General features: G+C 45.2%; 1 protein-coding gene across 1 annotated transcript; it reads left to right on the top strand.

Annotated features, from left to right (window-relative positions):
• The first annotated feature begins 10,568 nt into the window (after positions 1 to 10,568).
• Znf648 (zinc finger protein 648) lies at positions 10,569 to 12,167 on the top strand. The gene has a single exon (XM_059281130.1). It carries the CDS (start codon positions 10,569 to 10,571, stop codon positions 12,165 to 12,167), a length of 1,599 nt encoding a protein of 532 aa, XP_059137113.1.
• The last annotated feature ends 11,269 nt before the right edge of the window (positions 12,168 to 23,436 follow it).

The raw sequence follows: 23,436 nt of genomic DNA, 5'->3' as shown, positions 1-23,436 counted from the left end.
GAGAAAAGAGGGCTGGCCTCTGTGACCTGGAAAGGTGTGTTTCCCCTGGACCAAGGAAACCTTAAGCCAAACCAATAGAGAATGTGAATATTTGGCCTCTTTTTTTTTTTTCTTAATAACCATCCACTGCGTGTAGCTAATTCTCTCATATTCATGGGCTACAGGCTTTAGAAGTTCTTAGGAAGGCCACCACAGTGCAACACGGGTCTCGGGGAGCTAATGGAAGGCTGGTGGTGTTCTGGGAGTTCACCCAAGAGTTCTAGATAATTCACTGGGTAAGGCCCTTGGATAGCATGAGGAAAAGATGGCAGTGGGAGCCAGAGGTAGTGGTCCTCGGTATTTGGACTGAAGGTAGAGGTGATCCCCACCCCAAATTACATTTTCATTAATATCGATTGTTTATCTGTCTAGTGTGTTCTATAAAGTACAGCATCTTGTTTAATCCTCCTAACTCTGTGGGTTCTAATCTATCATCCACTAAGACATAGGAAGGTTTAGACAAATTACAAGGAGTAAAGACAAAGTTGACCCGGTAGCCAGGTTCCAGGGCAGGCATGCTGGGCCACCTTCCTGTGCAGAGGACGTATGTGTGGGATAGGGAAGAGAAAGCTTTCAGCTGGGCTCTGATCTGAAAGAGCTACTGGGAGAGCTGACCTATGAAGCCATCTGATGCTTGACATCTCATCTACAGGACGAACCTCCCACCCCATCATTAATTGCCACACATGCCAAGGGTAACACACAATGAAGGTTACATATTTATGACATTGTTGCTTCTGGGAGCACTTCTAGCTCCCTGAATGACTGTTTGGTTTGTCTCTTGATGAGAACATGTGAAGCAAAGGGAGAAGAATCAGAGCCAGAAGAAGGACTCCCTTCGAGATCAGAGCAATTCAGAGCAACTTCTAGGGTGTTAGGGATGAGGCAAGGACATTGGCAAGCTCCTACTAATTCAAGGATAAACTGTAAGAGTTATGAGTTTTTTGAAAAACCAGGAGGCTGGGGGTGGGCACCGTTTAGTCAGTTAAGTGCTTGATGTAGGGGCATGAGGGCCTGGGTTTAATGTCCAGCACTGACATAAACAACAACAATGCACATGGGTCTGGTGGCAGACACTTGTGGTCTCAACACTGGTGAGGCAGACATAGGTATCCCTGGAGTGTGCTGGTCAGGCAGCCTAGATTATTTAAGTGAACTCCAATAAGATTGGCCCTGTCTTAGAAGTCAAGGTGGTAGGCCCCTGAGGAATGACACTTGAGGTTAATCTCTGGTCTCCATATGTGCCATGTGCTCATACATGCATCTATACACATATATGAATGCATATACTCACACACTTGCATGTGTTCATAAAGAATAGTGTCTTAGTTAGGGTTTCTGTTGCTGTGATGAAACACCATGTCCAAAAGCAAGTTGAGTAGGAAAGAGTTTTTTGGTTTTTTTTGGCTTATGCTTTCATATTGCTGTTCATCATTGAAGGAAGTCAGGACAGGAACTCAAACAGGGTAAGAAGCTGCGGGGAGGAGCTGGTGCAGAAGCCATGGAGGGGTTCTGCTTACTGGCTTGTTCCCCATGGCTTGCTCAGGCTGCTTTCTTATAGAACCCAGGACCACCAGCCTAGGAATGATACCACCCACAATGGGCTGGGCCCTCCTCCATTGATCACTAATTGAGAAAATGCCTTAAAGATGGATCTCATGGAAGCATTTCCTCAACTGAAGCTCCTTCCTCTCTGATGACTCTAGCTTGTGTCAAGTTGACACAAACCAGCCAGTACAAATGGTTACTATATAGCTAAAACTATGCTTAGTGCTTCTAAAACTGTTTTAATGTTATTTCACAACAATATAATTAAATTACATATATATACTTTTAGAAAGGGTCTCACTATGTATCCCAGGTTGGCTTTTGTCTCAACACAGTATGTATCCCAGACAGGCACTAAACTCAAGATTCTTGTGCCTCAGCTTCCTGAACGCTGGGATTACAGGTGTAGGCCACCATCCTCTGTCTTCATGAAGATATTCTTATTCCTATTTTATACCTGGGATGTCTGAGGCTCAAAGAAGTTAAATACATTGACCAAGACGGAAAAAATTGGAACTGAGATTTAAAACCAAGTCACTTAAAACTGAGTGACGAATCCTCTTAGGACTGAGTTTTTCTCTCTATGGGTATACTCTTACTAATGAGCTTTATTGTCTGATTGAATAAGAATATTCAGCCATATGTAGGACACTCAAGTGGATCCTTGATTCTTTTTCAAGGGTGATAAAGGGCTAGGGCATAAAATAGATGGGGTACTGTACCTCACCCATTGTTGCCATATGTGTTTGAGAGCAGACAGGGTCCTGTGCTGACAGCTGGCCACTGAGAACAGGGAACTTGGCGAGACAATTCTAGCTGCAAAGATATAGACAGGACTTGGGGAACTTCTCAGGCATCACAGTCTGGTCCTGGGCCCAGGCATAACACCAGTTCATGAACTCAACTAAGAGTCCACAACATCCTTGAAGGTGGAGAGACAGCATGGCCTCTGTTCCAGCAATGCCACTCAGCTCCGTCCAGCCTGTGTGGCTGACAGGCAGCACTGAGCTCTACCACTGCACCTCTTGAGAGGCCAATGCCCCATCCCATCCCTATGCTTCAGGCTTCTCCCTCAATGGCTCCTTTCTTCCTTCTTCTCCAGCAGGCAGGCAGATCCTTATTTGCACACTGCCAAGTTGGACAGCTCAGGGGAGAAATGCCAGATTTTAAAGGAGACCTGCAAACAGAAATTAAGACAATACCTCCCTTGTTTGCATGCCTGAGGCACTGGATAGAATGACAGATTTCTTATTTATTTATTTATTGTGTGCATTTCTTGTATGTGCTTGTGTGTGTGTTTATGTGGGGATAAGTATGTATACACACACACACACACACACACACACACACACACACACACACACACAGAAGCCAGAGGTCAAAATTGGGTGTTTCCTTTAATTGCTTCTCTACCTTGATTTTTTTTTTCAGTATCTTCTACTAGCCTGGAATTGTCTAATTAGGCTAAATTGGCTGGCCAGAAAACCCAAGGAATCCTCCTCTTTTGCCTCCTCAGCATCTGGACTACAGATGCTCAGCTTTTTATGCGCATGCTCGGGATCCAGAGTCACATGGCAAGCACTTTACCAACTGAGCCACCTCCATGGTTTTCAGTTACTGAAAGAAAGGGTAAAAGTGTGGTCTAGGCCAACTCTTCATGCCTTGTGACCCTTAGAGTGAGCTATGAAGACAAAATGAGACAGACAATGTGCTTGTGTTGCCCAAAGTGCAAAGGACCCAGGATACAAGATATTTCAGAATTTGGTTCTCAGGCTTCTCCTACCCTCTGTGTGTAGGTCATTAATATGGTAAAGAATCTCAGGCAGAAAAGATACAAAATATTTGGCTCAGAGGGCATAGCAGGAAAGAAATTCAGGGGCATGGGGGCTCATATTATCTCCTGATGTAGGTAGTGCCCAGGCCACCTCAGATCCTATTTCCCACAAAGATGCCTATTTCATACATGGAGATGGTAAGAATGCCAACATGTCCTAGAAACCAGAGAGGAGTCTGGTCAGTTTCACATGGAGAGCCCATGGCATATGGAAATTAGTCACTGGTTACAGTTTCCTGAAAGGGTGACAGACAAACGGACAGTTCAGGTTCATGAGAATGGCTTAGATGGGTAGAAATCAGGTCAACCAAGTGCAGAGACAAGAACGTCTTCCAGGGTAGTGTCTGCCAAGCCACACACACAGTCACACAGCTCCAAGGATAGGCAATAAAAGTTTCCAAGGGAGAATGAATCAGGAATCGAGCAGAGGCCATGGTTAACAGCGAGGACCCTGGGTGGAGCTATGGCTCCAGCAGTAGAGTGCCTACTGAGCATGAGCAAGACCAGATGTAATCACTGAGGCCACAAAAAGAAGGGGTGGGGAGATATCTCAGCAGTTAAGGGCACCAGTTGCTTTTATAGAGGCCCCAGGTTTGATTCCCAGCACCCACATGGTGGCTTACAACCCATCCATGACCCCAGAAGATCTGATGCTCTCTTCTAACCTCTGTGGGCACCAAGCATGCCTGTGGTGCTGCACAAACATAAATGCAGGCAAAACACTCAATTACACAAAACAAATAAATCCTTAAACAAGATGCATGCGAGAAGAAAAAGAGTAAAAACCACAATATCTTGAATTTACATCGTATCCCTGATTTTGGATAAGATAGTTCAGTGGTCTGGGCCTCAGTGTCGACAAGCATTAATGAGGCCAACAGTGACAGTGACCACTGTGATGGAGTGTGGTGAGGATTAGCTGAGACGTTGAGGTGTTGTATTAGCATTAGCTGAGTGGTAGAACTGGTGAGTGTTTGAGGTATCTGTCACACACATCCCAACTCCAGCATCCAACTCCATAGGCCTCTTCACAAATCAACAAAGAAATCACTGCTTTCCTGTAAACGTATCTAAATCCCAAAGCCTGAAGGATACTGTCACTTGAGGCGCTTTGACTATGGACAAGCATTGGGATGTGGGCTCCTCGAACCCCGTTTGGACTTGGAGAGTAGGATGTTTATCTACACCTCATGCCTCTTACCTCTGAAGTCATACTTGCAAAACACCAAGGAGCAGAGTAATCTGCTCTCTGGATCACACCCAGAGGATTGTTATTGGGCGCCAATGTTCCTATCAGTTTTATAGCACTAACAAGGGCCATAGGGGCATAAAAAGAGACACCTTATCCAAGAAACCAACAACATCAACATAGTCATGAAACCATCTAGTCACTTTCCCTTCATCCCTCTTCTCTTCTTTTTTCTTTCCTTTCCTCCAACATAGGTCTAAGAACCTATTGTATAATGCAGGTTAACTTCACATGCGATCTTCTTGCCTCACCCTCTGAGGGCTGGGATAACAGGTATACTCCCCCATACGAAATTTACCAGCTAATTTTTCTGTGTACTTACTATGTTCCGGACACCTTGCTGGTTTCTTGCTGTGTATCATCAACTTAATCCTTCCAAAGCCCTCCCTGATGGTAATACTATCCTGATCCCCACTGTGGTAGTTTGAAATAAAATGGCCCCTCAAAGGAGTGGCACTATTAGGAGGCATGGCTTCGATGGAGGAAGTGTGTCACTGTGAGGACAGGCTTTGAGGTCTCTTTTGCTCAAGCTTCCCTCAGTGTGTCTGTCAGTCGACTTCCTGTTGCCTGCAAGATGTAAGACTCTCAGCTATTCCTCCAGCACAATGTCTGCCTGCATTCAGCCGTGCTCCCTGTCATGATGACAATGGACTGAACCTCTGAAAAGGTAAGCAAGCCTCCCCAATTAAATGTTTTCCTTGTAAGAGTTGCCGTGGTCATGGTGTCTTTTCACAGCAATAACAACCCAAACCGAGACACCACTTTTTAGATGAGGAGCTAAGAGACACAGATATTAAATAACTTGTCCAAGGTCAACCTAGTGGGTGGTAAAATCCAAACCCAGACCCAGAACCTTTCTGACAACCAGCATTAAGTTCAGTCACATAGTGGCATCATGGGTAACACATTTCAAATTCCTATTTTAATGTCCTAAGCATTCACTCCAACAAAAGATTATTAAGTATGTGGGGTTTTATTTGTTTGGTTTTTTTAGCACATTAGTTTTGTGCTGTGGAATATTCCTGTACACTGTGTAAATGATGCCCTGATTGGTTTAATAAAGAAGCTGACTGACCAATAGCCAGGCAGGATAAGGTTAGGTGGAAAAACCAACGTAAAGAGGGGAAGAAGGGCAGAGTGGGAGAGACGCGAGTGAGCCGCCCAAGAAGCAAGATGCTAGAGGACAGGTAAAGCCTGTGGCAATACATGTGCAATAAAGACATGTGGCAATACACAGATTAATAAAAAACGGGTTAATTTAAATGTAAGAGCTAGTTAGTAATAAGCCTGAGCTACAAGATGCCATAACAACAACAAAACAAACAACAACAAACACACAGGGTTTGTGGCTTAAACATTTGTTCACCATATTTGAAATAGAAGACTAAAATTAAAGTAACAGCAAATTAAATGTCTGCTAAGAGATCCCCTTATTTTATTTATTTATTTATTTGTTTATTTTACTTCTGGCTCCTTAAGAAGACTGTCTTCCCGGTTGTTTGGCTCGAACTGTTTGGGGGGCACCCAGGCAGGGGGATCAGGATCTGTCCCTGGTGCATGGGCAGGCAGTGGGAATCCAGTGCCTGTGGCGTGACACCTTGCACAGCCTTGGTGCAGTGGGAAGGGGCTTGGATCTGCCTAGGCTCAGTGTGCTGGGCTCTGCTGACTCCCCATGGGAGACCTCGATTTGGGGGATGTGGGGATGCGGGGTGGCTTGGGAAAGAGGGCTGGGGGTAGGAGGAGGGAGGAGGGGGATCTGTGGATGGTATGTGGAGTGAGTAGAAAATTTCTTGATAAAGAAAAAAAAAGAAGACTGTCTTCCTGCTGTGTCCTTACAATTAAAAAAAAAAAAAATAAGCCCGAGCTATCGGCTGAACATTTTGTAGTCAATATAAGTTTCTGTGTGTTTATTTTGGACCAGCCAGTGGGGCCAGAAAAGCTCCACCTCCGTTTACAGTTTTGAGTGCCTATCAATTCAAAACGACCGTGCCTCCCAGCTATTCTCCTCACAGCAGACTGGCATGGGAATTAGTGCCCTGTGATGGAGAGAGATCCAGTAGACTGGCATGGGAATTAGTGCCGAGTGATGGAGAGAGATCCAGTAGACTGGCATGGGAATTAGTGCCGAGTGATGGAGAGAGATCCAGGGCAGACTTGGACTCTACCCACAAACCATATTCCCGTACCTCATGCACCAGCTAGACTGCCACGAACATTTCTGAGTCAATAATTAGAGTCATAAAAGAATTGGAGGACTACTCTCTATCCCTGCTCAACCCACAGCTCTGTATAGGTGGGCACTAGAATAGGGGGTGAGGGGGTAAGGAGGGTACTAGAGTGAGGGGGATGTGGGTACTAGAGTGAGGGGGATGTGGGTACTAGAGTGAGGGGGATGTGGGTACTAGAGTGAGGGGGATGTGGGTACTAGAGTGAGGGGGAGGTGGGTACTAGAGTGAGGGGGAGGTGGGTACTTGAATAGGGGAGAAGGTGGGCACTTGAGTGAAGGAAGGGTGCAACAGGCTTTTTTCCTGAAATATTCCCTCAGAAAACGACATGAAACTAGGGGATCATGAGCACAGCAGGGGTGGAGGGAAGGAAGAAGGGCTTGCTCTGTGGGAGGAACGGGTGAGAGCAAACAGGAGGCCCAGGGCCACCTGCAGGAGGACTGAGAGGCCTCTGCGGAGGGAGTGGAAGGGAGGAGAGCCAGCCGAGGCAGGAAGGGAAGGCGGGAACTGGGAGAGCCTGAGGTTCAGTTCGGCTCAGGCAGAGAGAGGGCAGCCCCGCTGTATTTCCCAGGGACGCTCCACGGATGCAGGCAAGAAGGTAGAATGTCTTACGTTGGCCCCACCTCCTGAGCCTCTCGCTGAAGCTGCTGCATGGGACAGAAAAGGGTGAGACACAGAGACGTCGTCTCTGCTAAGGGGAAACTGGTTTCCGGAGCTGAGAGGCCAAGTGTGAGGAAAGCCTGCGCAGGGCGCTTCACACCGTTGTTGTCCGCATTTTCCAGGTAAGCAGATGTTTGTGTGAAAGCCAGAGGTAAAGAAGAGCGAGGGCCTAAGAGGAGGAGGTAGGAGGAGGTGGCTGGAGTCAGTGTAAGCTGGAGGAGTGCAGGGACAGGAGCAGGCTTCTGAAGAGTGTTTGTGTATGCATTGGGAGAACCCCGGCTGCGCCATCCCCGGCTGGCTGATGGGTGCGGATGAAGTCCAGCAAAGGGCTGTGCTCTCCTGGCCTCTGAACCTGTATATCCTGAGAGTAGCAGTTCCAGACACACCTCCTTCTCAGTGATCCTCTATCTGACCAGGTGTATTTGTTCAGACTTTGCCAGATAACTGTACCCTGGTCTCCTAGCCTTCCCTCTGAGAAAGAGCAAAAGTCTTCAACTTCAATAGAAGGAAGAAGGCAGGGTGACTATGTTTATAGTGTAAACATTTTCTTGTAAGCCACATCCCTATACTTTATAGGGATGTGGCTTATAAGAAAAGGGATTCTCTGTCAGGAAAGGGGATCTGGCCTGAGGCTCCCGAGAAAGGTAAGCTAGCAGAAGCCTGCCTGATACTCTGAGGAGGCTTACCTGTGGCCCAGAGGAAGAGAACAAGATACAGGCTGTGGAGAACAGGGTGCATATGGGTAAGGAGAGAGGTGCACAGAGTAGAGCAGGAGGAGTGTGCATAGCATGCTGGTACAGAGAGGATGAGACCTTGGGCATCTGTTACATACAAACCCAGCACCCCTGTATTTCCCAGCTGGGAGACTCCAGACCTGACCCAGCATGCTAGTCATCTGGAGTGTGCTAGCTGTGTGTCTCTTCACAGGTACACACGCACACAGTTGCTCTCTAAGGTCCCCAGTGTTGAACATATTTCAGACTTGGTTTCTTGTTAAAACATACACCAGCCACACTCTGGCACGTTATGAGGCCAGTGCATTCAGAGGAGTACCCCCTGGGCTTCAGGACACAAAAAGACATGACATACTGACACAGGCAGGTCTACAGTATGTCTTCCCTTACTCCACAGCTTCTGTATGCAGACTCAAAAGCGAGGCTTCCTCTCCACCTTTCCCCGCTCCACACACACACACACACACAGTCACTCTGGACAGTAAGCAGGTAGGAGTATGGAGAGCACAGTTGAGTAAGACAGGTACAGGATATACCAAGTTCAAAGACAGCTCCTGTCATCCCTGCTGAGGTGGGCATGGAAAGCCATGCAAGCAATCGGGGAGTTTGGTGGCAGTTACTCTTCAGCAACTAACATTCCTGGCCCCAGAAGTCTATATAGCGCGCTTCCTGACTCAGTCAGCCCTGGCCTCTTTCTCCTGCAGAGGGCAATCCGGGTCAGTGAGCACAGGGAGGAGTCCAATGCCGAGCCAGCACAGCCAAGGTTTCCCTGGCGCAGCAACACAAGGGGCTTTGATGCCTACAGAGAGCGGCAGCTCTTCCCGCCAGGATGCTGTGGCTGCTCCTGGCACAGCCCAGCCCCACACAGACCCTGCTCCGGAGGCCTCAGCTAAGAGGTAGCAGTGCTTGGGTTCAACATACAGCCATGGAATTTGAGAGAAATCCCAGAGCTGATGTCTGTGAGCCGTATGGCCTCGAGCAGGCAGAAAACTTCATTAAGGTTCAGGGTCCTGTCTGGAAGATGGGAGGAAAGACACAGTTATATCGATCTCCGTCTGGAAGGTCGCTGGAAGGAATAAGTGAAAATGTGTCTGTCTGGGAAGGAGTCAGCATAGAGTGAGTACTCTCCAAAATGGCAAAGTCAGTGTTCGCTGTATCTGGCATTCTTAGGATGTTCCCTCAGAACTAAAGCAAGCTCACCCCACTGGCCAGTGACTAATTCCCATTCTGACTCCAAGGCCTTCATTAAGGTCCCCCTTCCGAAGCCACTCACCCATACATACACTTCTTGTTAACTGGCACTCAGCAGACTTTGTATCTTCAAGCTAAAGCAAAATTAAATTGAAAATAAACCTCAGTGGCTTCTACATCTCATGCCTTGCTGTCCAAACCTTAAGTCCATGCTTGTCAAATTGGGGAACATGTACCCTTGTGGGGTATTCTAGGCTTGTGGTGCCATGGGGGTTCACATGGCACACTTAGGGGAAGGTTAAACATTGGAGCTAAAGGTGAATGAACATAGAATATAAATTCCCATGAATGTTTAAAATGGAGCCTTTTAAATTCTAGGTGGGTATCCCTTTCTCCTTGCCTGCCTCTGTTCACTCTTCATGGCAGTTAGGGCCTTATCATCCATTGCAAAGATAGTAAAGGCCTTGCTTAAGCAGACAGATGGTTTGGGAACCCATCTGATGTCTTACATTCTCATCCCAATTTTCTGGGGACAATTCTTTGCCTTCAGAAGAAGTGGCCTATACAGCCAAAATGCCTGGGAGGCAGCCCCAGATTACCATTACAGGATAACCCACTTGCCTTCCTGGCAAGGACAGCAGGAGCTAGCCTGGTTTTCCAACTGGGGGACACCCTAAGAGTGTCTGAGGTGTCTCTAAGGCTGTTTCTTGCTGTTTCATCTAGCTCCCCTAGCCCAGAGAACATCTGTTTTGCTAGCATTTGAGGTGTGGGCCCCTAGCAAATTCCCCTGCCTCCAGGTGTCTCTGACAGCACTTTCTCTGGGCTTCTAGCAAGCAGGATTTCCCAAGGGAAGATGGGTGACCATGGCAGTTTCAGCAGAACCCATTCATTCCAGGATGCTGGACTATATACCTGGCATGGCTGTCAGTAGGAAAAAGAGCCATGGTGGGAACCCCCATATCCTCTGGCTATGAAGGAGATTAAATACACTCACGGTTTACTCTCCACTCTTTCCCCCATCTGCAGGAACTCTGAGCCAAGCAAAAGCTCTTTCTAGGAGGAGCAGACAATTGAAGTGCCTGCACACCATGGCACAAATGGACTCCCAGGACAGGTGGAACAAGGAGTCCCTTGGCACTATGATTCATGACACCCGGAGGTTGAGCATGAACTTGGAGAGTGAGGATGAGTACGGTAGGGAGGGTGGCTCTCTAGGAACCCAGGACAACACCGACTTGCAGTGTGACACCCAGTCCTGCAAAGAAGAAGAGAAATGGTCTGGGTCCTTCTGTGCTGGCTATGTGGAGCAGAAACCTAGGGAGATGCCTAGGAGGACCACCAACCGGGGAAAAAGGGAATCGAAGATAACTCAGACTCAAGATTTCCCTCCGTTAGAGGAGGCTCTCAGTGTCCCTTTCAGAGGCTTCTCACAGAGGCAGCCTCATAGGGACTCAGCGGGCAGTGATGGGAACCAGAAGGCAAACAAGGACATAACCCTGGAAGTCCCGACCAGTTTCTTGGATAGTGGGGGGTCTTTTTGGTCACAGAACAGTGCAGATGCATCCTCCCCAGACAAGATCTCTCTGGAGCACCTTCCCAGGTCCAGGAGCATCCCAGCTCAGACTTCAGCCACTCCTGCCGGCCCAGCAGCAGAGTTGGCAAAAGCGCAGGGCAGTAGAAAAGTCCAGGGCCAGATAGGTCCAGGAAGCAGAGGGCAGGAAGAAGAGAGCGCTGACAGGTGTGTGCAGGACAAGCGGGCCTTCCAGAAGTCCAGCAAACTTCAGGTCCCCAAAGAACACCTTGGCGCCAAACCCTATGTGTGCCAACTATGCGGGAAGGCCTACTCCCACCGCAGCACGCTCCAGCAGCACCGGCGCCTGCATACAGGCGAGCGACCCTACCGCTGCCCCTTCTGCGACAAGGCGTACACCTGGTCCTCCGATCACCGCAAGCACATCCGCACCCACACCGGCGAGAAACCCTATGGGTGCCCGGACTGCGGGAGGGCCTTCGTGCGCTCCTCCGATCTGCGCAAACACCAGCGCAACATGCACAGCAACGACAAGCCCTTCCCGTGCGCCCAGTGTGGCTTGACCTTCAACAGGCCGCTGTCACTGCTGCGCCACCAGCGCACGCACCTGGGCGCCAAGCCTTTCCGCTGCGCCTCCTGCGGCCGCGAGTTCTCCGTGGCCAGCCGCATGGTGGAGCATCAGCGCGTGCACTCAGGCGAGCGGCCCTTCCCCTGCTCCACCTGCGGCAAGTGCTTCACCAAATCCTCCAACCTGCAGGAGCACCAGACGCTGCACACCGGCCAGAGGCCCTTCAAGTGCACCGACTGCGGCGTGGCCTTCGCGCAGCCCTCGCGCCTCGTGCGCCACCAGCGCATCCACACCGGCGAGAGGCCTTTTCATTGCGCCGAGTGCGGTCAGGCCTTCGCCCGCTCCTCCACCCTGAAGCGGCACCAACAGATCCACTCCGGGGACAAGGACTTCCTCTGTGCCGAGTGCGGCAGGGCCTTCCGCATCGCATCCGAGTTGGCACAGCACATCCGGATGCACAACGGGGAGAGGCCCTACCAGTGTGAGGGCTGCGGCCAGGCCTTTACCCGCTCCAATCACCTCCAACGACACCAAGCCAAGCATGATGTCTGCAAGAAGGAGCCTGCCCCATCCTCCTCCAATGAGTGAGAGCGCCATTGGCTTGCTGCTAAGAGAAGTGAAGGCACCCTGGACTTCACAGCGCAGCAGCAGCAGCAGCAGCAGCAGCAGCAGCAGCAGCAGCAGCAGCAGCAGCAGGGTGGAACCCAGCCCGATGGGCTCACCCACATCCTATTCTACTCTCAAAGCCAGCCTAGCTCACTGGTCACCCCCTCACTCCCTGGTTTCTGGCCGTGGGGCGGTCCATGTACTTTAGGTATTTGATGTGTTGTGAGACAAAGTAATCCCAAGGAAGAGTGTCCAGGTGTGCGATTTCACTCCGGCCTCCCGCTGCTCGGAGGCCGTGAGCAATTAGAAAAGGGTAAGGTAAAAAAGTAGGGGCTGGCCAATAGTCGGATTCCTTAGGTCAGGGGGTTTCCGTGAACGAGAAGGTATAGAATTCTGTGCTGGGCTCTGTGCAGGATTCCACGGGGACACTGATGAAAAAGGTCTATTTTCTTCTTTCCTCAAAGGCATACCAAAGATTGAGAAGACCATCTTTAGAGAAAGATTCTTTTTGATTTTTATTATATAAAGGAATCCTTAGAAACGATTCCTGTGACGGACTCTTCCAAAAGAACAAAGCCAACCTGGGGTAACTCAAACCAAGTCAGACATCCTGTCATGTCACTTGACTGCTAAAATGACTTTAACTTTGAGGGAATGTCTCCCGGGGGTTGGCTTTGAAGTACAGACAGCAAGGATGGGGGTTTGTGCTGTGTTTGGCAAGCCGTGACTCCAGAAGTTGAAAACAGTCTCAGCATCCAGAAAAGAGGCCGGTTCCTCATACAGGGGGATGTGGTAACCGTACCTCACCTGGGTCCCACCCACGAAGTCCCCAGGTGTCTCCTCTCTGCCACTGCTTTTCCCGTTCACAGGATTTGAACTTAAGCCACAAGTGTCATTTGCAGAGAAACATTGAATTCCTGCGGATAAGCCACAGTTTGGTTCATTTAAACCTGCCTGGATCATTAGCTGTGATTTGAAGGAAATAAAACACAGCACGCTTTGCCCAGGTGCCAATGGGCTTATTTGTGTCGTTTGTATCAAAGTCCATTAAAATCAGCTGTGAACATCTCATGCTTCATCATTATCCTCTAACGAATTCATTCAAAATCTGCCCTAACAGTCATTCCTCAAAGTGCGGAGATAGGCGTTGATTCTCCTAAAATCAGTAGTTTGTGGCTTTTGGACCTTGACTGTGAGGAATCTGTGACTTCATGAAACATTTGATGCTGACAAAGGACACTTGTAATCCTTCCAAAGTGTGCCATGTAGGAATTTATCTTTTCAAAGTTTTTTTTCTATGTGTATTGTATAGGGATATGTTGTATGCATGTGTTCATGCGTGTGTGTGTGTGTGTGTGTGTGTGTGTGTGTGTGTGTGTGTGTGTGTGTGTGTACTGGTCTAAATATCCCAGGCTATATTTATATTCATTGACTGTTCAACACGAGCCTTTCAGTGGGTGTAAGAGAACACTGGTTGGGACAAAGTTTCTTAAACATGTGACTTATGCAACAGCCTGTGAATGTGCATGCAGAAGCTGGACCAGGACACGGGAGTCTCTCTCTCTGTCACTCTCCACCTTATCTTTTGAGACAGGGTCTGTCAATGAATCTAGAGTTCACGTCTCAGGTAGGCTGGCTGTCCGACAAGCCCCCAGGGTCTTCCCGTGTCCATCTTACCTGATTTAAGGTTTGTCAGTATGTGCTGCCACAGCTGGCTTTTATGTGGGTGCGGGGAATCTAAACTCAGGTCCTCATGTGTTTGCTTACCTAGCAAACACTTCACCTACTGAGCCATCTCTCCAATCCCCTATCTATAAAATTCTCTCCGACTCCACCTGATTTGGAGCCAGGGTGTGACTGTTAAATAGCATTCTCATGATACATGAGGCCAAAGAGTAGTAATAAGTACAGCCATGCCTTGCTGGACATAAGCAACCTTTGTAAGCTACAAGCCTGAGGGTCTGTGTGCTAACTCCATTAGATAATCTGAATATCTATATGACTACTTTTAGTCCATCCTTATCATTCGCCAATCAAGCATCTTGAAGTCTGACTTCTGCAGCTGAGTGGTGGAATGGGAATGATGGCAATAGATAATAAGGGATGGAGTTGTCTTGGCAGTTGACAAGAACTGTGGCTGATCCCAAAGCATTAGACAGGCAGAGAAATAAGAACTAACTTTTGACTACAAATAGAATAAAGGCTAGTCTATAATCAGTGAAATATTCGAAGCCCGGTTATTCTTCTATTTTTTGAAGATGGTTGTTAGCATATTTTTCAGTAGTTAAAAATTTTGGTTTGGCTCTATACTTCCATTGAGTTTCTAACCTCAAGGATAATTCGTACAACATCTTCATAAAAGTCAGAAGGGTTATTAACCACTCAACTTGCTGAATCCTAGCCTTGAGTATCCAGACAGGATTGCAGTGCGGTCTCTGGCTCTCACTTTCAGGTCTGCACTCCTTTGAAGAAGTCAGAAAACAGGATTAGCATGTGCTGGGCATCTTTAGTATTCTGTACTATGTTTCTGACACATAAGGAGGTGGAATGAACTGACTAAAAGGAAATTCATGAATTGTTCAGACCCGGGCATAAGATAAATTGTCTCAACCGGCCTTCTCTTACATCCTCTGAAAGGGCTCATGTTAAATAGGTAATGGATGTAGGGCGGTATATTCAGACCAGCTAAACATGCACAAGGGGATTGTAGTAGCAATACAGAGAGCAGACACGAGAGAAGCCAACCAGTTGTGAGAGAGCTTCACACAAATTCTGCTGAGAGGAACCTGACATTCCAAGTAGGGTAAACTGAAATATCTTTGGAGAAGAATCAATGCTTGAAGACAAGTTATGCCAGCTCACATTGTTGCTCCGAATAAGTTGGGCTCTTTTCATCTGGCTTCCTAGAAATTTACTCTACATCACAGTCGACAATCTCCTGTCCTTATTTCATAATTCAAAGTCAGAGCTGGGGCTTCTCTGTTAGATTACTTAAAGCTTCTTTCTGGGCTGATACTGTTTTCACAGATTAGCTCGTCAATGCTGATTTGGATATACTTAGTATAGATGTTCACTTATGTGTTTCCACTCAATAAAAGTTCACTTGATATAGTGTCTTAGTTAGGGTTTCTTCTATTGCTGTGAAGAGACACCATGACCACAGCAACTCTTTTTTTTTTTAAACTGGAGCTGAGGACCAAACCCAGGGCCTTGTGCTTGCTAGGTAAGCGCTCTACCACTGAGCTGAGTCCCCAACCCCCACAGCAACTCTTATAAGGAAAATATTTAATTGAGGGGGCTCGCTTACAGTTTCAGAGGTTCAGTCCAGTATCATCATGGCAGGGAGCATGGCAGCAGGCAGGCAGACGTGGTGCTGGAGAAACAGCTGAGAGTCCTTTGCTTTGCAAGCAACTGGAACTCAACTGAAAGTCACATTGAGGGAAGCTTGAGCAAGAGAGACTTCAAAGCCAGCCCCCATGGTGGCACACTTCCTCCAACAAGGCCAAACCTTCTAATAGTGCCACTCCCTTGGGAGCCATTTTCTTATATATGGGCCAAACCACCACATATAGTCACCAGAATCTATAGTAACCATGACCTGCATAATACAAAGACTAGATAAGGCTTTACAGATCACCCCTTATCCACAGAAACAGTCTGTTTTACCCGGAGGAGCTACTGGCAGTTGTGATAGTGTATACCAGTAGGATGTGCAGACAGGTGGGTGTAGCATGAATCTCTAAAGGTTCTTATTAATAAAATCAAACCTGAGGCCAGGTATTGGGGTGAACACTGGAAGATCAGAGAGACAGAACAAGCCACAGCTAACCTCACCTGGCCAACTTCTCAGCTGATCTTGTTTCCTCAGACTGGAAGCTTCTGTGTCCTCATATCCGAATGGATTTCAGCTGAACTGTGCTGCTCAAAACCTAAAAGCTTAACCAGCCAAATGCTTCTAGTTTCTGGTCCTCATGCCTTATATACCTTTCTGCTTTCTACCACCACTCCCTGGGATTAAAGGCGTGAATCACCATGCTTGGCTGTATCCTTGAACACATGGATTTCTGCCTCTGGAATGCTAGGATTAAAGGCGTGTGCTTCCACTGCCTATCCTAAGTATCTAGTGGCTTTTCTGTTCTCTGACCCTAGATAAGTTTATTAGGGAACACAATATTTTGGGAAACACAATATCACCACAGGTGGGGGCATAGGGAGCATGAGTTTGAGGCCAGCTTGGGCTATACCTGGGGGTGTGGGGGTGGTGGTGGTGGTTTTGGTGGTGGTGTGTGGAGAGATGATTTGGTGGTTAAGAATGTTTATTGCTCTTCCAGAGGACTGGAGTTTAGTTCACAGCACTAAGAGCAAACACTCAGATCCTTCTGCAACTTCAACTCCAGAAGATCTGATGCCCTTCTTCCAGCTTTCATGACCATGCACAAACATAGCATACATTCACACAGACACACACGGACAAATGAAATGATAAAAACAAATCTTTAAAAAGATCTTATTTTTTAAATCAAATGATGGTGACTATTAACTCTATTTTTTTTTTTTAAGATAAGGACTGAAGAAGTTAACTTGTCCAAGAATAGTGACTAGAACGTGGCTGGCACAGCTGTCTCTGCTTCTGTTTGGTGTGGAAGAATATTCCACAATTGTTGATGTCATGCATGTATAAGCGTTAGGCAGTCACAATTGCAAAATAGAGTAAAAGTTGGAACAGTGTACGGGAAATCATGATTTCATTCAGGGAAGACCGAGAATGATCTGAGAATGAGTGTGGGACAGCTTGGGTTGGCAGATGTTCATCATTAGTTCTTGGGTAAAACTATTAATAAGCTGGCCAGAAGGAATGTAATGGAGCCAAAGGAGGGATGGTTCCTTGAAAGCCCACTAATATTTTCTTGGTTAAAGAAACATTTCGTGCCTGTGTAATATACAAAGAAATACACCAGGAACGAATAGCTCTTGGTATTTACACATGTTTTAGAATCCCAGTGCATGCACATTGTAAAGCTATACGACCTTGTTCCTTGCTATGACCAGAACAGATCACACAGGGGCTCCAAATAGACCTTTAAAAACTCTTGCTTAGAAGGAGTTGGTGTTAAGAATCAGTTTAATTGCTAGAACACTCGAGCAGATGCCATTGCTAAACTCAGTACTCGGATGTGAACTACAAACTCAATGGCCTGTGAAAACACTGTCAATGACGGAACGACTCACTCCTCGGACCAGAAAAGGCGTTCCTGTTTAACAAGGATACCTGTTTTACTATTGATTGCTCTCTGTCCTTTCCACATGAAACCACTCTGGTTCAGTTTTCCCACCATGCTTGGGTTGTATTTTGTAGTTCTTGCTCCTCTTTGATTTTCTTTAACCAGCTCCCATCTGTCCTCATTCATATGAGTTCAGAATTTCCTGGTCCTAAGACTGTCAGGAACTCAGTTGATTGCTTCACTGAGTAGGTGGAGGCCCGCTCACCACTTCTTGCCTTGCTCACCCCAGACCTCCTCAACACATCTTCCCCTCCCCTCCCCCGCAACACTCTGGTGCTGCCTCCTCCTCCTGCCTTATAGCCCACTGAGCTCAATGAATGCCATCCTGACACACACACATGAGTGTGGAGACATCCACTGGAACATGGGCACTCTATCTGAAGCCACACTCCTGAAGAAAATGATTCTCCCTCCTCCAGGACCCACAAACTGTTGGTAGCTTCTCACCTAGAGGTAAAGATTCATGAAGCCCTCTATCTTTTAAAATATGATTTGTGGGATCTGGGTATAATTTAATGATAGAATGCCTGTTTAGGGTGTGTGAGGCTGTTGGCTCAATGGCCAACAGCACAAATACAGACAGACAGACACACACACATCTTTTGTAATAAAAATGTAAGTAATTATTTCCCTGAGTTTTGTGAACCATTCTAGCAAATTAATTGAACCCAAGGACATAACTCTATCTTATGGCTAGTTTTTCTAAAACACAGGAAAAAAATCCCAGAGCTTGTGATCGGCATTTGAAGTGAGGAGGAAGTAGTCTTAGAAACCTCTGGAGGTGGGATCTAATTCTATCTATATGGACTACTGGAATTACAGTGAATCAGAAGACACACAACTGACGTATACTACACTATTGCTTGTTGGAAGAGAGAACTATCATAACTTTGGGAATCACAGAAGACTTCTATGTTAATAGCTTTCCAAGATATTAAAAGACTTATCTACAAAAATGTCTAAGAAAATTGATAAACCATGGGAACTAAACACAAGACTAGTTTATTAAAACGGACAAGATAAATCAGATTCATGTTCACAGTTGGAAGGACTCATCACCCTAAGAACCAAATTACTTGTTACTTACTCCATCAAGTTGATGGAGTTTCAATCAAGACCTCACACTTAAGAGACCTTGGAAAACTAACTCCCAAGCTTGTATGAAAAGGTTAAAGGCCTGTGACTGCCCAATAATCGAGAGGGAACAAAATGAAATAGAAACAAGGAGGGTAGCTTGACCCAGGAGCAAAGCCCAGGAGGCCACACGTCATTTCAGAGTTACTGTCAATTTTATGTTGACGTAAGGGTGGATAAACAGTCTTATAAAACCAAACAAAGGACCCATAAACAGACTCAAGCATTTATAGACTTTCAATATATAATAGCGAAGCCATGACAAGTCAGTAGAGAAAGAAGCTGTGTGCTAAGTGTATTGGGACAACTGAAATCAGATTCATTCTTCATATCATAAAGCACTAAATGACTATGGTCATCAAAATGTTCAGACTAGTAAAAAACATAAACGAGCATTTTAATTTTATTTTATTTCAATTTACTTATTTTTAATTTATGTGTATGAGAGTTTTGCCTGCATGCACGTCCATGTACCATGTGTGTGGTCACGGCTCTTAATGACTGAGCCATCTCTCCAGTCCCTAGAATATTTTTAAAGACACCCCCAAAATATTTGTAAAGGAAACAGGTGTAATTAAACCACATCACAAATGTAAAGATCTGACTGTGCATTGGGTATGTGCCTTTAGTCATGACACAGTGGCGCATGAGGCAGGCAGATATCAAATTCAAGGTCTGCCTAGGCTGCACAGTAAAACCCTGTCCCCAAACCCCATTCCTTTGAAGATCTGTAAAGCAAAGGGTAGCATAGATAACATCGTGGCAGTGTAAGAAAACATTTGTGACACCTATATAACTGTCGAGGGGCTGGTGTCCATCATCTAGAAATAAGTCAAACAAATTAATAAGAAAAACACATCTTAAAAACCAGACAAATGATGAACGAAATCTAGAAGAAACTCAAATTCCCAATAAATAAAGGAGAAGATGACCAGCCCCAGCAGTAATAAAGGAAATGCACAACAAAAGATAGCTCTACCTCACATCCACTAGATTGGCAAACATAATAAAAGCCAAGACCCTGCTGATGCTGAGAGAGGGGCCGTATCAGTTATACAGCACTTCCTGTTGAGGATGCCCAGCCTGGTCCAATGATGAGCAAAGCCAAAGCAATATACACACACAGCAGTGTAACACTCTTCAAATACGTCAAGGTCATGAACATCTCACGAGCTGTTCTTGATGAAAAGAGGTTAGAGAGCCAGGACAACTCAATGCAATGTGTGTCCTGGATCAGAAAATAAAGAAACGTGATAAAAAAGGACTTATGGGAAAGCGGGTGAAGCTTATAGTGCTGTATAAACTTTAATGTTCCTGAATTTTACCATGGTTACATGAGAGATGTTCTTTATTCCTGGGAGTTATATTTGGGAATTTTTAGGACTGAAAGGTCACAGTGTCTGCAACTTAGAAACGGTTTGAGGCAAAATGATGGAAGTAAAAGTAAAAGTATAGAGGAGGGGAGGGAGAGGGTCAAAAGGAGAGAAAGCCAGTGTTGCAAAGTGTTAATGAATTGCTGGGTCCAGGTGAAGATCAGACAAGACTAACGTTAGTATGCCATTTTAAAACTTTTCTGCTGGTGTGAATTTTTTTTTCTGAAATAAAATGTCAAATGAATGAGCTTGTTTGAAGTGTTAGTGTGTAGAGAAATGGAAATTTTCTTACTCTGCTGGAAGGAGTGCAAATGATTGGTAGAGTTCTTTGGAGAGTAACGCGATGAAGATGCTATACTCATATGATAAAATTAATAAAGTATGAAGACGGAAGCGTTGTACAAGTCAGCATGAGTACATTCTCCCCTTATATCTTCAATTCAGATGAGATGTGGGCACTAAAATTTTTTTGAACATTTGTTTATTTTGTATTTTAGAAAAAAATAAATTTTATAATGATGTTAAAAACTAGCAGGATAGGATATTTCTACAAATATAGCAATATTGAAGATAAGATAATTTTTAAATTGCTACAGTCAACAGGAGACTATCCCATTAGGAAATTAAACTATTAATGAGAAAAAATATATATATATAACATGAGAATATTAATTTCAGCATGATTTGTAGCAACAAAAATTTAGAAACAACCTAAATGTTCACGAGAAAGAGAATAGATAAACAAATTATGTTTATTTATATGTTAGGAGACTAAATAGCAGTTAAGTGCAATTAAGCAAATTTGTTAAATACCTACAAGGATATTCTTTGAGCTGTTAATGAAAAAGGCCATTGCAGAACAATAGTCTATTCACATATATTGTATTAGTCAGTACAGGCAGCTATAACAGAATATCATATTCTTGGAGGCTTAGGAACAACAAGAATTTGTTTGATTTTCATAATTCTGGTGAATGAAAGTTGATAATCAGGGGTCCATTATGGCCAGGTGGTGATGAGGGTCTTCCAGACTTCAGGCTGCTAACAAACGGTCTCACAATCAAGCCAGCACTAATTCCCAACCACAGGCCTCCATCTTCACTATCCGTATTAGGATTCATTCAGGTTTTAACGCACGAATTTGGGGGTGCATTGAAACATTTAGACCACAGCATAAATTGCATCTTGAAGCATCCTTGCTAAGTGAGAATCCTTTGTTCAGAGAGCTGTGGAGAAGATGGCCATTTACAGGCCAAACTGAGCGGCCTGGAATAGATTCTGTTTGTATCTCTCAGGATGAACCAACCCTGAAGAAACCATGCTGTCAGACTTCAGGCCCCACAAAGAGCTGCAGAGACATCATATTTTTTTTTTTAACACCATTTAATTGATGTAGTTCTTTCTTCTGCTAGCCTAGTTCATTTTTGCCAACTTGATACAAGTCTAGACATATCTGGAAAGAGGACATCTTAATTGAGAAAATGCCTCCATAAGATGGGCCTGTAGGCAATTCTGTAGGGCACCTTCTTGGTTAATGATTATCGTGGGAAGGCCCAGCTCATTTTGGGCAATGCAACCCTGGGGACCGTCACTTCTTCCTTCTTTTCCTTTGATGATGGACTGTGATGTGGAAGTGAGGGAAATAAATGCATTCTTCTAGCTTTGGCCATGGTGTTTTATCACTTTAGTAGAAGCACTAACTAAAGCAGAGCCCTAGGAAACAGTCTATATAACTTACCAGGCATTTGCATTCATTAAAAATGTTCCAACAAATAAAACAAAATTCCCTTCTGTTCTCAAAAGTGTAACACAAGGAACTAGAAGTTAAGAAGAGATTGACATATTATTTAATAGGCTCTCTTCTTGTACTTTAGCAGTAAAGTTAATTTTTAAGTTTAGTGTTAAGGAAGACACTTGTTTTAAAAGTCTGGTAGGCCCGTCTTACTAAGCAGGAGAAAGTGATTTCTATATCTTCAGAATTGTGTTTTGTATTTCCTAATTAGGAATAGGCAAGATGATTTCCAAGTTGCCTTCAGAGAAGACTGGTGCAATGAGCATAATTAACTCTAAGAGGTTAGAGTTAATCATCAGCTCTCATGGGCATAATAAATACAGCGAGGGAATTACCTGAATATGGGCTCAACAGAATACAAGTCCAACTGCCGCATGGCATATCTTAGAAAGGTAGTGCAGCAGATACACATGTTTTAAGGGAAGTCGAGTTTTAAAGTTCAGTTTTCTTAGCATAGATTTTAGGGCATTTGCTTTTAAGGTCATTAGTAATCGGACAGTTAGGGGCAACTCTAAGATAATGACAGACAGGGTGAAAACATCCTTGTACAAAATTTTCCTGTTCCTCACTGGAGAGAAAATGTAAAGCTGGATAAAGCACAGAGCATGATCATGACCAGAGAGGGAGATTTTAGACTACCTAGAGGACTCTGCTAGCACACACATTGGTTTTCTTGTGAGCAATGTGTCTGTTCTGACATTGTCAGGATTCTGAGGCTCTTATGTGCTTAGAATGGTGCCTGGGATAGGCATTAGGTAGATGATCAACTGATGAATGAGACAGCTTGATGTTACATCATATTTATTGAACAAGTTTATTGAAAATAAGAAATATACCTATCAGTTATATATCCTTATTCTGACACTCAATCTGATATGATAGACATGTAGACAGCTGGGCTGGATCAATGAAAGTCTGATTTAAAGTATTTAGGTTTAAATATTTCCAAGTCAGAAAGTTGATAAAGGGCCACTTATCTCTTCTTTAGTTCACAGGGTTGTTTTTGTTTGTTATCTTTTGAGATAAGCTCTTATTACATAGCCAGGGCCAGCCTCAAACTCACAGCATTTAGTGTCTTGGGTGCTGGAATTATATGCTGCACGCCAATTCCCAGATACAGAATGGCAGAAGAGTCTTGGAAGCCTTCTTCACTAATCACCAAGTAGATGCAGTGAACTGATACAATGGCCTGCTAACCTCTTCCTTGATACTCGAAGTAGTTTCAACACCAAAAACCTCACAGATTCGTTGGATATTCATTGTTCCATCTACTTATTAGAGCTACTTTCCCTAAAGTGGGCGACAAATTGCCCCACAGTGAACCTACTTATAAGTCTCAATTTGTTTTCAGGAAGGAAAGAAATTACCATAGAAATGACAGCTATTCAATATCTAAGGAGAAATTGTATCTCCGCTAAGCCTACAAAATAAATGCATTTTTATATTTCAATAAATGCTAGGAAGAGGGCTGATTTACAATAATGGTGATGGAGAAAGTGGGGGCAAATGATGAGACCAGAAAGTCACTTTCAGAAAGTGACTTTTTTCAGAAAGGATTTCAGCACTTCACTGAGACCTTGCCATTGCAGATGAGATCATTTGAAGTCACAGGAGGCCAAGGAGGCACCCGGAAGACAGGAAGAATCCCAACTGGGGTGAGAGGAGTGTCT

This window comes from Peromyscus eremicus, chromosome 15 (genome assembly GCF_949786415.1).
Source record: "Peromyscus eremicus chromosome 15, PerEre_H2_v1, whole genome shotgun sequence".
NCBI classification, from domain to species: domain Eukaryota; kingdom Metazoa; phylum Chordata; class Mammalia; order Rodentia; family Cricetidae; genus Peromyscus; species Peromyscus eremicus.
The sequence above is the reverse complement of the archived record's forward strand: the minus strand, read 5'-3'. Positions and strand labels throughout refer to the sequence as shown.

What these genes read in the sequence shown, in the direction of transcription:
- Znf648 (XM_059281130.1), top strand. Translation starts at nt 10,569, where the DNA reads ATGGCACAAATGGACTCCCAGGACAGGTGGAACAAGGAGTCCCTTGGC.